At 32.7% G+C, this 16,079-nt stretch overlaps 2 protein-coding genes across 7 annotated transcripts in view; one reads left to right on the forward strand and one right to left on the reverse strand.

The window, feature by feature from the left end:
* Positions 1–553: 553 nt before the first annotated feature.
* LOC128249866 (uncharacterized) lies at positions 554–12,353 on the forward strand. 6 transcript variants are annotated; one of them, XM_089366205.1, is made up of 11 exons: positions 554–844; positions 3,407–3,506; positions 4,439–4,526; positions 4,792–4,830; positions 5,089–5,157; positions 5,695–5,733; positions 6,311–7,173; positions 9,655–9,757; positions 10,461–10,548; positions 11,378–11,425; positions 12,258–12,353. In XM_089366205.1, exons 1-5 carry the CDS (start codon positions 808–810, stop codon positions 5,095–5,097), a joined length of 273 nt encoding a protein of 90 aa, XP_089222331.1. In that variant the 5' UTR covers positions 554–807; the 3' UTR covers positions 5,098–5,157; positions 5,695–5,733; positions 6,311–7,173; positions 9,655–9,757; positions 10,461–10,548; positions 11,378–11,425; positions 12,258–12,353. The 6 variants fall into 6 exon arrangements, with proteins under 6 accessions (XP_089222331.1, XP_089222332.1, XP_089222333.1 ...); XM_089366206.1 differs by having other exon boundaries at positions 10,461–10,543; XM_089366208.1 differs by lacking the exon at positions 554–844 and adding an exon at positions 1,101–2,594.
* Positions 12,354–15,482: 3,129 nt separating this feature from the next.
* Positions 15,483–16,079, reverse strand: part of LOC128249864 (uncharacterized) — a 7,573-nt gene continuing 6,976 nt past the window's right edge. The window contains exon 5 of the mRNA XM_052974406.1: positions 15,483–15,568. Coding sequence (XP_052830366.1) covers positions 15,509–15,568 — 60 coding nt within the window. The 3' untranslated portion in view covers positions 15,483–15,508. The remainder of the gene's footprint in view (positions 15,569–16,079) is intronic.

Here is a 16,079-nt window from a genome sequence, read left to right on the forward strand (position 1 = left end):
GGGTTGGTTATAAGATCGGAATTAAATTCGATTTAAAAAGTGAAGCTATCGCCTTCAATTGAATACTAACGCAGGAAGTTTGTTTGAATTAGTTCACTTTGAAAACGTCATAAGAGATGGAAACTTAATGGAATTGGAACGACTAGGATACATATTTGCATACAGAAAAATGTGTTGCTGCTGCGGTAGAAACATGTTAGTCATTGTTATATATACTATAGAAAACTTGTGAATAAAATGTTTTGGATGTGAATAAAATATACATGTTTTGACTTTTAGTTCTAGCAATCCTGGTGCTAATTAGCGCACGTAAAAATTTCTAACAAGCCACCCTTATTATTTATAATATTCACTTTTACCATTTATGAAATCAGCGTATGATTTCCACGGTGATCTACTAAGCTGAAAAGGCGAATTGAGTTTAACCTAACGAGACCGACTGGCGAAATACCGCTGAGCATTTCGTCAAATAAATCTAAATGATGACATATATGTATGCGTGCCTGCATGTGTGTGTGTGAGATGAGAAGAAAACATATTTATATGTAGATAATTTATAATATTCGATGATCCTGTAATGGCAACGTGAAATAATAACGGTAATTGACCTTTCAATCGCCTTGCATTAAATCAGATTTTAACAAGAAGATAAAACCATAAAATTGTTCGATACATTTAAGAAACTTTCTTATCGTTCACAATTAAATGGATTTATCTTGATAATCCTAGTGAACATCTGTTACAGTGTTTACATAAGAACGCAAAGCAACGTAGATAGACGACGTTAGGTTTCAAAGAAAATAGACGATGAAAATATACATTTTCTTTCCATTTGTTCTTATTGGTAAGTACCCATACTATAATCCCTCTTTATATTCCTTATATATATATATATATATATATGCATAAATATGTAATGTATTTACATGTATATATACATATATATATATACGTTGATTTCTGCCAGTTAAAAATTTATGTTATCCTTACTGTGTTATGTAGGCTGCTCTCCTCCCTAGGTTCACCTTAAATAAGACGTTTAACAACACGTCTATCGTACAACGATGACGTGTCTTGTGCATCGTAAATGGTCCCTCCCTCATGAGAAGTGATACTACAGAAAGAATGACAGCTAGGCTAAAAACCGCTCTATCTGGTTGTTTTATCTCCAGTTTATAGTTACGATGTGTGGAGGCGCAATGGCCCTGTGGTTAGGGCAGCGGACTCGCGGTTGTAGGATCGTGGTTTCGATTCCCAAAGCGGGCGTTGTGAGTGTTTATTGAGCGAAAACACCTAAAGATCCACGAGGCTCCGGCAGGGGATGGTGGCGAACCCTGCTGTATTCTTCCACCACAACTTTCTCTCACTCTTACTTCCTGTTTGTGTTGTGCCTGTAATTCAAAGGGTCAGCCTTGTCACACTGTGTCACACTGAATCTCCTCCGAGAACTACGCTAAGGGTACACGTGTCTGTGGAGTGCTCAGCCAATTGCACTTTAATTTCACGAGCAGGCTGTTCCGTTGATCGGATCAACTGGAACCCTCGACTCTATTGACTGTGAAACGATTTGCTCAAATCGATAAAACAGTGGAATAAGTTCACATTGTGCTCAATACATTTTTCCTGAAACGGGCGAAATGGGAAGATCATATTTACACTGCCTTGGTATACACGGAAACCATACTATGATTTAGAAACGACCCTTGGAGTAATACGAGTGTTAAATCGCTCAAGATGAATCGTGAACAACTCTTTACAAATGACTGACAAGAGAGTCGTGCAGTGAGAAATCATCCTCCCGAGTCGATGTAAAAAATGAAATTAGTATTGCGCCAACTCATACCAGAAGGCCAATTTCAGTTCCCATTAATGTTTTAAAAGGGTATTTGTCGCCAAATTTCACCATGACATTTAATACTATCTACACCAACAATTGGTTTTCTTATTTAAAATTCTTATTGATTTTGAGACATCATCTAAAGTCGGTTCATTAGCCATATTATTGTTATACTTCCTATGCTTTGGATAATATCAATAACTACATTGAAAGACCTATTGAAAAGGTTTATATAGTGCTCAGCTCAACGTATGGACGGGATGTCAGTTAAGAGACATTTCTCCCCAACAGAATGAACTGGGGCTATTGCAGTTGTTCTGGGTCCACAAATGTCTTTAATGAAGTAGAAATTAAAACGTGTTTTGGGGGGTTTTATGATTTACAGTACATGTTGGGAATCCTACACTGGAAACACCACCATGAAATTACTCGCTTGAACCTAGTAACATATGCGCTCAGGCGCGTAAAAATAAAATCAAAGAACTAAACAGCTGCCAGATCCAAGACGTCAATGTATACGTGGGAGCCATTTTAATGCAATAGAGGCAATTGTTGAATCATGGAGGCCCTTCCTATCAAGGTACTGAGACCAGCTATAAACAACAGAACAGACGTACATACACTAGTGTGGTTTCTATAGCATCACCAGTCCGTACATGACATCATTCTCTGCAGATACCTGAGCAACATTTCCTACTTCTCACTTTTTTTAACTGTCTTGAAGAAGAGTTACAGACCTGAAATATACAAACATAAGGTAAAATCACAACTTTGTTTAGAGCTTGTTTCTTTTTGTAGTTTATATCTTCACGCATTGTTCCGTCATTATCAAACAAATCACCAGTTCTACTGTGCGAGAATTCGCACAAAAGTACACATGTGTATAACTTTAAATTAAAATGTGCGTGTATGGACGTGCATGTCCTTATGCTTGTTTGCATATATAGCTACGTACAATTATTAGATTAGCTATATAGTCGTGTCGCACTTAAAATTGGGTGAGCAACAAATAATTCGTCGCAATAATATATCCGCTCATTATTGACAACGTAATCTCGTTTGTTCTGCAAATTGTTGTTCCTTTGGACGTAATATTCTTCTACTTTTAGATGTGTCAATCAATACCGCTTTTAAACTCTATACAATAATAAGCTGTTTTCACTCCAAATAACATTTCAGTTATCTTCAAAACTTAAGAGTGTGATGGAACACGGTGACGAAAATATGGAACGTATTGAAAAATCTCCAAAGTTAGCGCAATAAGGTTTTCTTAGAATAACGTGAGCAATATGTTGTCATGTACTATCGCGTAAGAGCCTTAATGTTTTACGTTTCACCGACGATGGTCGCTTTTTCTGTGAATGTCTTGTGCTATGGTTACAATGGACGTCAATTTTCTCCACATTGAATATTTCACTTTGATTTACCAGTTCATCATAGGCATTGACAGACGATATATTACATTCTTCAAATAATTTACTGAACAATGTATTTTCCAAAAATGCTGCTTTTTGAATATTATAAATATATATTTAAAAGATCTGATATATTTTACTTTTTGAATTTCAGGCGCCGACATGGGAATCATTTGTCCACCAATGGCAAGACGACACTGTGATATTCCTGTATCCTTTTTCAAAAGTCTCCTCCACGATGAGTCGTTTTGCGAGTATATATACTTTTGCTCTTCGACTGTTGACTTTTTACTCAATAACTAAGCATACACTTTCTAACAAACATCTCGGTTAGCCCTTCCTTCTCGGCCTTAATATCTGTCTCTGGGCCTATTTCTCCCAAGTTATATACATTAATCTATATTCCTCAAGAATTAATACATTATGAAGAATGCCGCCAAAGCCTTTTCAAAATGTGCCTATATATTATGTATGTGTGTATGTGTGTTTGTGTATTTCTGTCAATGTGCGTGCACATATATCTATCTACCTGTATTGCGTGAGTGTGTGCATGTGTGTGTGTGCGTAACTGTGACTCGACAACTTATCAAGCTGGTGGACAACCTAGCCATATTGATCATATTCTCATCAGAAAATGTGATGAATGGATTCTCAAAAGCGCAAATCTGTTCCCCAGTGAAAGATGCACTGCTCTGCATAGGTTAGACATTGACGACTTTAGAATATATGCTTTCAGGGGCATACCCATCTGGAAAAGAAAGATCTGGAAGCTTAAGGATCCTCTGGATAGCTACAGATTTAGAGGCGGCCTACTTGAATAATTTACCGAGAAGGAGGATAGGTTACAGACATGTCACTCGATGGATAATTGGACGTCTCTACGCGACAACATACTGAAGGCTAAGACCAAGTTTGTGGCTAATCCAAAGTCTCAACCAGTCGTAGCGTGGCATGGCCGCGGAATATTGTAGGTGGAAGCACCATTAAAGCAAAGAATCTGACTTGGAAAGACTGGAAGGCTGTAATTCTCTGTACGATAAGACATATATAAAAAACATAGCATACACATTTATGAAGTAATTCACTGTGTGAGATGTCTGCTTAGATACAAAAAATGCTTTGAAAATATATGAAACACGTATGTGCTTAATTTTTCACAATTTTCTAAAATACGATTACTTTTCAGTGAATATCGAGCAAGCGCTAAATGTTTGCATGCAATACACGACCATTGTAATATATATTTCATACATGCCTATCAGCATAAGTGTAAGGTAAGACAATATTTATATTGAACTCATTATTAGAAGTCATGCCTTGTGGATTAAATTCAATAGCAGATTTTTTTTTTAAAATTCATGTTGCTAATTCATATGGAATCATTGACAATAGGATGTATTCAATATTGTATGCAGTTATGGCAGCGAAAGCTGATTAGGTAATTATATTGAAACTGAAACGCAAGATTTCTCCCCGTTCATAAACAAATCGTTTCTAATCTCTCGTAGCTAACTTAATATTTCGATGCTTTTCTTCCAGGACATTGAAACATATCCAGGCTACCCCATGCAAAATATGGTAATTATTCGCATTAGTTGTAAAGATTTAATATCACCGACTTTGTATATTATTTCAAAGAAATGAACATTTTTTGAAGGAAGTTTTCACACATATCTTTTTAGATTGTGTAGATAACGATTTCATTAGAATCATTGTGAAAATCTTTTCAAATAATTTCAAGGAGAATTTTCTGGTGGGATATACGCCCTGACATGTTTCATCATAAAATTCAAAATGGGGTGTGTTTTAATGATAATTTAAACATGTATCTTTCAGATGGTGTGAATTATATCAGACGTTAACGTGAATAAAAAAAAACATGGATTGACATGTAACGTATCTCAGGTTTGTTTTCCCAATATTTTGAGAATAATTTGCATTTATGTTGAGGAAAAACTTTAATTGTGAGGTTAACGTGAGCCAAGCTACTTCTAGCATATTAAACGACCTGGTAGAGGATGAACAAATATTTAGCTTATTAAGAGGAAAACGATAGAGGTAGAGAAGGAGATATTAAAGCTGCTATAAATAATTGAAAAAATACTATTCAAAATTTAGTACAGCATTGTACCTTCCATTATTTAAACATTCTATTCAAAGAATTTCGGGAAACGGTAAAATAGCCCACATATACGTTTAGCCTAGTTGTAATGGAATCATCACAAAAACTAAGGATACAACGTTGAGCTCCACAAAATATCGGCCGTTTCAAATTTGTTGATATTAACTTCCAGTATAATCGCAATAACACCATTTGCCAAAACGTAATTGCTCTATATGTTCTAGATGTACCTACATTGACGTTAAAAAGAGCTATCATATGTGAATTAACTTGCAGTGTTGAATTAACTTTAACTCCGTATATTAATTCTTTACTTTCAGAACTCTGTGCAACTGAACGCAAAACACATCAGAAATAATGTATGTAATATCATTACGACTAATGATTTAGTATCACTGCGATTGCATATTAATGTACTTTCAATTAGCTAACACTGTTACTGAATTTCTACTAATTGATACAGTTAAAGCTCAATGGCTATACCAATAGTGTTCGAGTCATTTCCAACAATTTAGGCCATTTCATATTAACAGAATACTTATAATCCTCATAGTGAATGTGATACGGCGTTATGTCCAGTATATAAAATATGGTTTCCAAACTGCTGTTTTAATTATAATGCCGCTTTTGAATAGTATAATATTGTTTGAGTAATATATCACTTGCATAGTTATAATACAGCTGCATTAATATAATGGTAAATGAATCACTTTGAAATTTCAAGGTCAATGAAGAAAATAATACTGGTAATAGTATCAACAAATATTCCGAGAACTGGTAACTATCATATAGTTACATTACCAAGACTATTTTTTTTTTTAGATATATTTAAGCACTAAGGCAGACACATTTACAGAAATTAACTCGGTACATTTGTATGAAAATTTCAACTCTACGTGTATGTGAATAACGTGTCATTTTGTTCTATTTTTACAGGTCGGAATGGAATTGGCATTTGCTTCTGCAGTTGCTAATAAATTTATATATTAAATATTGAAATAAATACAGGTTTAAAGACTTCCGTGTAATAACACTGTTTGTGCTATTTTGGTATTTACTTATTTATGTAACTATACTTTGAATGTCCAAAATTTAAAATTTTACGTAGACAACAAGGTCACAGGTTACTTCTCAATAACTTACAAACATTCACGTCCATTTCATTTCATTATTTTGAAGATTACGTTTCATATCAAACGTTTCATTTCCCCGTATAATAAAGAACATGTATCAGTTGTTTGAATACATTTGTAAAAAGGAATATAGATTTTATTACCAATTTGTAATTCCTACTTACTTCTCACCCGTCCTATATATATACATACATACATAAGTATGTATGCTTGTTCCTTTTTATCGCTTTCTATACATACTAATGTGTGTATAGGCACACATTTTTCATACATATACATTTGTGCATGTTTATCAATCCCACAATTACTTATTATTACTTCTAGATAAAAGATAAACGAAGTGATTTGATTAGAATTCTTCGAGGCAGCGCTCTAGTAATAACCAGAGATATAGGACTAAAACATTGTAAAAGATAAACTATTTTATGTTCGATAAATTATTGGTTTAAATCATATTTCACATCTAAACAAAACATGTCTGCATATGATCAGATTAGCTAAGTTTATTATACGTCGCAATTCATCAAATATATTTATTTATGATGTTGATACACATCTGTTACAATGGTTTCTTAAGCACTTAAACAATGCAACGTGGACATAAGTCTTAGTGTCAGTGAATAGAGACGATGAAAATTTATATCTACATTTCTTTACTCAGTGTTGGTAAGTTCCTATATTAGAACTCTGTAGAATTTCATAATCCAAAACTTTAGTTATCGATACCTCTTATTTTGTCCTTGTCTTTTTGTGTGATTCCACATACGGTCAAATATATACATGAAGAAATGGGAACAGGAAAGAAAAGAGAAATAAGGAAAAAAAAAGAACCAAAAAGCAGGGGTGTACTTTGATTGGGGAATGAAGAATGTCTGGTTATCGTTAAAATGGTCAAATATTTAATGGGAGAGAATAGAAGCGGATATATATATATATATATATATATATATATATATATATATATATATATATATATATAAACTTAATAATATACATATGTATATAATAATGTTAAGGCAGCAAGGGCGAAAATAACCTAAGTCTAATGCTTAGCCGTTAAGAGAACGAGAACAGTGAAAAAGTTTACAATTAAAAAATATTGCAATACAAATGTATTACTTTCCAGTAAAATAAAGCCCCATAAGCATTTAGGCGATTGTACTGGTATTGATGAGGCAACATTTGAAATATTGTCTAGGTAAATGCAGCTGATGAAGACTTATAAAATGTACGTTGACAAACGTATTTGAAGAGTCTGAAACCAAGGTACTGCATTATCCGATTCTGGGTGTCTATCTAATGTTCTTCCTAGAGGGAAGACAATTTTTTCATGTTTGGTGCACTCACACATCTTTGCCAGTATATACGCAGTGAAGCTTTGTAATTGTATCAACTGCTATTTGCAGTAAATATTGGTGACTAGTATCACTATTCTGTATTTATATTTATACAATATATATATATATATATATATATATATATATATATATATATATATACTTCAAAATAAGCATCGCTATCACACACTGTCATTTACTTCAATATCGTACGAATATATGTCTGACAATGGTGAACTATCACATTTCTTAGAACCATTCGCAAATCGTAGTCGGAAATGGATTCCTGCAGCAGAAAAATGTGTCAAAGAGAACGCCATCCGATGTATTCAAACATGGAAACGTGAAAGTGATAATGATGTTCATAATGCTAGCTCTATATATTTTGTCAAATCCTTAACTTTATATTGATATGCTTAAGAATGATTGCGTTGAGCTCCCCACGTAAATATTCTTTACTACTCTTGGCACAAGGTCCGAAATTTTGGGGGATGGAGCCAGTCGATTATATCGAACTCAGTACGCAAATGGCATTTAATTTACCGACCACGAAAGAATGAAAGGAAAAGTCGATGTTGGTGAAATATGAACTCATAACCTAAAGACATACGAAATATCACTAAGCATTTCGCCCGGTGTGCTAACGTTTCTTATTTCTTTACTGCTCACAAGGGGCTACACATAGAAGGGACAAACAAGGACCGATAAACGTATTAAGTCGATTACATCGACCTCAGTGCGTAACTGGTACTTATTTAATCGACCCCGAAAAGTTGAAAGGCAAAGTCGACCTCGGCGGAATTTGAACTCAGACCGTAACGGCAGACGAAATACCGCTGAGCATTTCACCCGGCCAGCTCGCCGCCTATCCCCACGTATATAATGTATATAATGGAAATGCAGTATGTTTCCTGAGTGTAGTCAGTTTTGTATATTTAATAGATTATGATTGCAATTATTCGAATGGAAGCTAAAATGATAATTAATGAATAATTTATTGTATATATTGATATCTATCAAAGCATGAAACGTTATTTTTATTATAACCAATCTGCATGAATAACATTTCACACGAACAGTCTGAAAAGGGGCACAAATGCTAAAGAAATATAAAGATACATTCTAATTTTGTACTCGCTATATTAGATAAGACACCTTACTCCATATTTTAGATGCTAATTTAATCGAGATTCTTAGAATAACAATTCCACATATTTGTTTAATATTTTTTGCACAAAGGCCAGCAATTTCAGAAGATGAAGTGCAGTGATAAAATGCAACATCTGCTATCTGCTTCAGCACGCAGAACATAAAGACGGATGCGATTCCGCTAATATATTTTGCCGGGCGTGCTAAAAATTAAGCAAGGTAGCAGCGTTAACAATTCCAAATACCGATTCAATATTTGGGGCTAAGGCCAACAGTTTAGTGCGAGGTATTAATCGATTCCATTGATCCCAATGAACTACTGGTAAATATTTTATTGAACATGAATGGATGAAAAGCAAAATCCAACTCCGCAGAACATATAGTTTAAGGAAATGCTGACTGTCCAGATATTATAACATTTAAGGGTTACATTTTAGAAAATATTCTTCCGAAAATATGATTAAGAATGTACGTATAATATTCGATTCCAATTGGAATTTCAACACACATAAGGCAGCAAAGAATCAATGACAGTAAATATATCTGCCAATATATGAGTTTTGGCCAGAAATGAATATCTCAGTAAAGGGTGTTATTTAAAATATATGTTATTCAATATCATGCATATCCTTTGAAAATTAAATTTATTTTCGTTTTTAAGTTTCAGGTGCGATGGTTCGATATTGCCCAGATCAGGCAGAATTGTTATGCACTTTTCCCAAACATTTGTTTATAGATTTGAATCACGATAGTGAGTTTTGCAGGTATGTATCTTGGCACATCTACTATACCTTCTACACTCAATAATTAAGCATAGATTACTTTGCAATGTTCTTGGCTTTCTTTTCTTCTTCTGTCTATGTATTAGACTCTCGGCGCATGTCTGCCTTTTTCTATCGTCATATTTATATCACCCATTTACTCGTACTGATTTCAAATTTTATCATGGTCGAGTTTGCCTCACATCATTTCGGGGTCAATAAAATAAGTACCATGTGAGCAGTGGTGTCAATGCAATCGACTGCTTTCCCAGGACGGCAGAAAGAGAGAGAGAGAGAAAGAGAGAGAGAGAGAGAGAGAGAGAGAGAGAGAGAGAGAGAGAGAGAGAGAGAGAGAGAGAGAGGTAGAGAGAGAGAGAGGTAGAGAGAGAGGTAGAGAGAGAGGTAGAGAGAGAGGTAGAGAGAGAGGTAGAGAGAGGTAGAGAGAGAGGGTGGGGAGAGAGAGAAATCGAAAGCAAATAGCTTTTGTTAAATTCCGTTCGCATCTCGGATAAAATATCACTGTATTTGAATTGAAATGTTCCTTCTGCACTACACAAATGAAAGTATCTAAACTTACATGACACAGCTTGATCAAACAACTAAAAATAGGTGATTTCCAACATTGTATACTAATACGTCTTGAGATGAATAAACCATGTATGTGATTAATATTTTCAGTAAAGTTTGATTTCTGATTGCCTTGCAGTAAATTTCAAAATAAGGCTGAATGTTTGATGAATATGAAAGATTACTGTCCTGGAGTATACAAGAACTACTTTTATCATAAATGTATTGTAAGAAAACATTTTATTGTGATTATTAGCAATCTACTGTATTGTTTAATTATATTTATGTTACCTGTTCGTCATGTATACTATCGTACACTATATCTTACATTGACGCGCTTATTGAAATCATTTTATAAATTGCGCATTTAAAAGTCACTTTTATTTCTTCATTATACACGAAAATATACGTATGTGACGTATATTCAAGAGAATATACAATCTAATTTTGTAACATATCAAAGAGAAAATAGTCATTGTTTATAACAGAAGATGGAAAACTCTTTTCAGCCTATTTTTACGTACCTTTTAAAGATCAAAATTGTAGTCATTGATGCAGCATGCCAAAACATATTAAACTGTTGAAACATTCCTGTCACAACATGGGACCTTGAAGACTGCTAAAATGCAAGAAAGTGTACTAGTCTTTTGATATTTAATATTCAATATTTCATCTATTCAATAAGACAATCAATACTTCATTTCATTTTACTATATATTCTATATCCTACATTAATATCATAAGAATATAAATAAAACATAAAAAAACAGAGTTGGAACTCTTTTGAATAATATATATATATATATATATATATATATATATATATATATATATATATATATATATATATATACATACATGTATACACTCACACACACTGACATATATATTTGTACACACACACATGCATGTATATATATATATATATATATATATATATATATATATATATATGAAGAACGGCTGAGAGAAAGTGGGAGATAAAGAGAGGGAGAAATATTATGTAGAGTATCTTTTGGAATACTTCTATCTCAGGAATTAACGTCTTACTTTCAGAATTCCCATGAGTTAAAAAAACTTGAAGCCTCAACCACCCGAAACATGGTCCGTAATGCCGTTACGTCTAATTATTTACTATCACAATACACGCTTACCTACAAAATATTTAAATTGCTACATTGGCAATAACTATTGCGTTGCAGTAGAGTGCCACACTATCAGTTGACTTACAGTAATTTTTATATTACGTAATTATCATTCTTTTAAAAGTAACACTATTATTTTTTCAAAATCAATAGGATATAGTACAATACATGGGATACCTCCATGATATTTGCCCATCATTCAATGTAGGGCTATTTTCATTGCAATATCTCTTTTGCATTTATTTTATATTCTATGAATAATATATCACTTGCACAATAGCAATACAGTTCCATTATTATAATACTAAATAAGGCTGTGAACTGTTAGTATTGTTAGCGCGTGGGACGAAATTCGTAGCGGTATTTCGCCTACCGCTACGTCTTCAGTTCAAATTCCGCCGAGGTCGAGTTTGCTTTTTATCCTTTCGGCGTCGACAAATTAAGTACCAGTAAAACACTGGGTTGCTGTAATGGACTAGGCCACCTGCCCCAAATTTCAGGCAATGTGATTATAGTAAAACGAATTATTACAATAGTAAATAATACTCTTGTAATTTGAATATGGTAGGACAGTGAAGTCACTATTACTTGTAACAAATATTATATAGAGTCTCATATAATTATTAAGATAAAATGAAAAATGTCTAATGAGACATCACTGTTATACACATGTTGATATATATTCAACCATTAATGCAGAAATATTTGTTGTAAAATAAGCAAAACAGTTTACATGAATGTCTCTGAAAATGCAGTCGTTTGAATAACACGTCTTCTATTTCTTGTTACAGGTCAGAATGGATCTATTATTTTCTGCAGTACTCCTTTATAAATTGATATAATAAAATATTTAAATAAATACACATTTAAATAATTCTTCTGCTACACGTCGGGGTGCTTTTTTTTCTTTCTTTGACAACGAAGTATTGTATGTAAGAAATATGTATTTTGTTTGAATATTGGTTTAAACAGAATGGTTTGTTGTATAGTCCTTCATTAATTCAAGTAGATTTTATTATTTGATATGAATTGCATTGGATTTTAAGTGATCACATTTTCCATTCCGTATTTATACGTACATACATTCATGCACACAATCATGCACAAAACGCCCCCATGCAAACAAATACACAACACGCTCCTATACATAAACATATACATGTATGAATATATGAATTTATGTACAAATATATGTATATTTTACATGTAAGTAGTTGTGTCAGCATATGTAAATGTGCTAACTTTGTTGCAATACTTTTATCGACGTGTTGTAAAGAAAATAGGTCGTTTGCAAACATGATACTGCACAACCGCACACATATACGAGGCGAATTCCATCAGTTTTGAGAGAGATCTTAATTTCAAAGCACTTTAAACACGTTCTGCTTGCAATGCACTTACCTATTTCCACGAGAGAACAATAATGTCGAGATTACTCTCCCAAAGTGTTATGTATCGTAGACTGGAAAAATGATTCATCGCCGATCCATTTCGAAATATTTATATTTGTTTAACGTTTCAATATTTTCTTAATTATGCTTGTGTTGCAGCCAATTAAAAGCCAATGCACCTTATTAGTTTAAATCAGACAGACAATGCAATTCATTTTTCAGTTTGCTCTATATCATATATATATATCATATATATATATATATATATACGGTGGGGTGCAAAAGTAGGTGTAAAGTTTTTTCTTAATATTAATGATATAATACTAAATTCATTAAAATTCTTAGCACAGCCTCATTTTAGATGGTCTCATTAATCATAATAATACATTTATCGTAACTATATTAATAGTTCAGCAAATGAGTATTGTATGTGCTTTCTTTTTATGTAACTGTGTATCTACTTTCGCTCGAGACTATATATATATATATATATGTATATATATATATAGAATAATAATAATAAAAATAAAAAAAAATATTAGGGATAAAATCCAAAATTACAGGTAAAAACTCAATTAAAATCAATTTATTAAAAATTAAAATGAAATATATATATATATATATGAGTAAAAATAAATACAAAAAAAGGGTTTTGTATGATCGTGTATAGAGGAATATATTATTTTATTTAAAAGAGTTCCAACTCTGTCTGTTTTTCATGTTTTTTATTTATATTCTTGTAAAATTTATGTGGGATATAGAATATGGAATATATAATATATAATATAAAAAAAGATGGATGGTACAATGAAATGAAGTATTGAATGTCTTATTGAATATATGAAATATTGAGTGTTCAATATAAAGGATTAAATATATAAAGGCGAATACGTATTTTCTATACCTTGTGGTATTTCATCATGGCCGGTATGACAGACTGTAACAGACTGTAATAGACTGGCTGGTTTTCTGTCTTTTATACCAATTCCTTTGGACAGCAGCAGTATGTGTTTGGCTATTTTTAGAAATGATGACATTTAAGAGATTTTTTGTGTTTTAGTTATAGGGATAAGATTTTTAAACCCCAAGTAGGATAAATTTAATCATTGTTTGTTAAGAGTGGGTTTGAATTTCTTAATAAAGTCCTTTTCTTTGCATTTTCTCTCAATTTCATTCCGGTTGTAAAGTTTATGGAATGGAAATATAATAAAAGTTTGATGACCACATGTTGCCAGATGGTTACTCAGTGGTATTTGGCGTACTTATATATATATATATATGTATATTTATATATATATATATATATATATATATATATATATATATATATATATATATATATATATATATATCTTTATATGTAAATCTATATCTATCAGTCTGAGTAACGCACTTCTTGTCCCGGCTGAGGAGGTGAATATCGATCCGGGGTGAGTTTTAGATTGTCATTAAGGCTTTGACACTGAAAATAGGAGACGGGTCTGTTTGCTTAGAGTTAGCATTTTGACCTGAGACTGCTTCTTTGTTCTTCGAATGAATATATTTATCATATCGTAGACTGATAGATCTAAAATCATATTTACTTTTTCGGTAGCTATGTTTCCCGGCATAACCGTTTAATTATGTTTTAAACTGAGTAACTAATTTGCCCCTTTATTTATTTAGTTATTTATTTATTTATTTATTTATTTGTGTGAAGTTCCTTTAATTTTCCGTCTGCATACATGTCTGTCGTGTCGGCTTTATTTCTGTTGCTCATAAATATTAACACGTGTACATGGATGCGTCGACATTTGGGTAACTATTCCGATTATGTACTTACTGTGTAAGGGGTGTTTTTCCAGGTTACCTGGTACTGGTTTCGATTTCTCAAGTATTTAAGAAAGTACCCTTCACATGACAAAACTCGTTTTTTTAGTTCCTCTGTTTTAATAGAAATTTTCCCAAAGTCGTTTTGTGAAGTTTTTGTTCCATCTCACCAATATTATTTGTTTGAGTTCGTTTTGTGGAGAATTCTTCTTAGTGTACCGTCAATGTTATTATTATTATTATTATTATTATTATTATTATTATTATTATTATTATTATTATTGTTATTGGTATTATTATTGTTGTTGTTGTTATTTGAGGTATTCTAGCTCGTTTCGTCTTAACATTTGAGAGTTTCAAGCAGTATTCTACATCACCGGCTACGCGTACCTCTTTCTGAAATCTTTACAGCATTGTGTTTTCCTTTTTTTCTTCTTCTTTTGTAGTTGTGGGGCCGGCACAAACTCTTGCAGGTATTGTATTGCATCAGTTTGTTTTGTGATGCGATTTCAATGCAGTCCTGTGTGTAATTAGTGTTTTGGGGGTATTATGTGTGTTGTGCGTGTAATGGGAGTAGTGTTCTTCTTTTGGCTATGAAGTCTGAAAATTAATTGTTCCTGGGTTGAAGAAGAAGAAGAAGAAGAAGAAGAAGAAGAAGAAGAAGAAGAAGAAGAAGAAGAAGAAGAAGAAGAAGAAATAGTCTCTGTTATAAGATTGCGCCTGAAATAGTAAGAAATGTTTTTAGTAATATTCGTATTTCAGGATATTATAAATTTTGGTTTAGTATGAAATTAAAAACACAAAATAAGACCTAAATGCAGGTTCAGCGATGTAATCTTTATTTATAAATATCTCATTAAGTAACTTGAAGCTGCAATAGACAAGAGAAGTTCCGTCATGCCCTGTAAAGAAAAATAAATACAAACACTAATGAAACAAATTTTTCGGTGAAAGTTTAGCTGAAAGTTGATTATTTAATTTGCTCGATATGTCTCAGGATTTACCAGCCTTGTTACAGATATAATTGATTGTGTATAACACTGATATCTAGTTACTATTTTCGAAAGATATTAATGCTGGACAAAATGACCTCAGTCGGTAAAGACGGACATACTGCTTTTGGCGTTTTGTCCGTATTTACAATTTGAGTTACAATTTCACAGTGGTCAACTTTGCATTCCGTCCAACTGATGTCGATGAAATAAATACGCTTTGAACACTGGGAGTCGATGTAATCGATATACTTATCTACCGAACTTGCCGCCCTTGTGTCAAAATTTGAAATCAATAAATTTAATGAACTTCTGTATTTACGTTCTGTTACAATTATATAATGATATTCTACTGATACAATTATAACTCTGTTGTGTATTATGATATTATAACGTAGTGTCGGCACGTCTGCGAAATAAA

This window comes from Octopus bimaculoides, chromosome 18, assembly GCF_046866305.1.
Source record: "Octopus bimaculoides isolate indiv1 chromosome 18, ASM4686630v1, whole genome shotgun sequence".
NCBI lineage: Eukaryota > Metazoa > Mollusca > Cephalopoda > Octopoda > Octopodidae > Octopus > Octopus bimaculoides.

What these genes read in the sequence shown, in the direction of transcription:
- LOC128249866 (XM_052974408.2), top strand. Translation starts at nt 7,137, where the DNA reads ATGAAAATTTATATCTACATTTCTTTACTCAGTGTTG. An exon ending in CACGATAGTGAGTTTTGCAG is followed by an intron (nt 9,758 to 10,460) that starts GTATGTATCTTG and finishes ATTGCCTTGCAG; the next exon opens with TAAATTTCAAAATAAGGCTG. An exon ending in ACTTTTATCATAAATGTATT is followed by an intron (nt 10,549 to 11,377) that starts GTAAGAAAACAT and finishes TCTTACTTTCAG; the next exon opens with AATTCCCATGAGTTAAAAAA.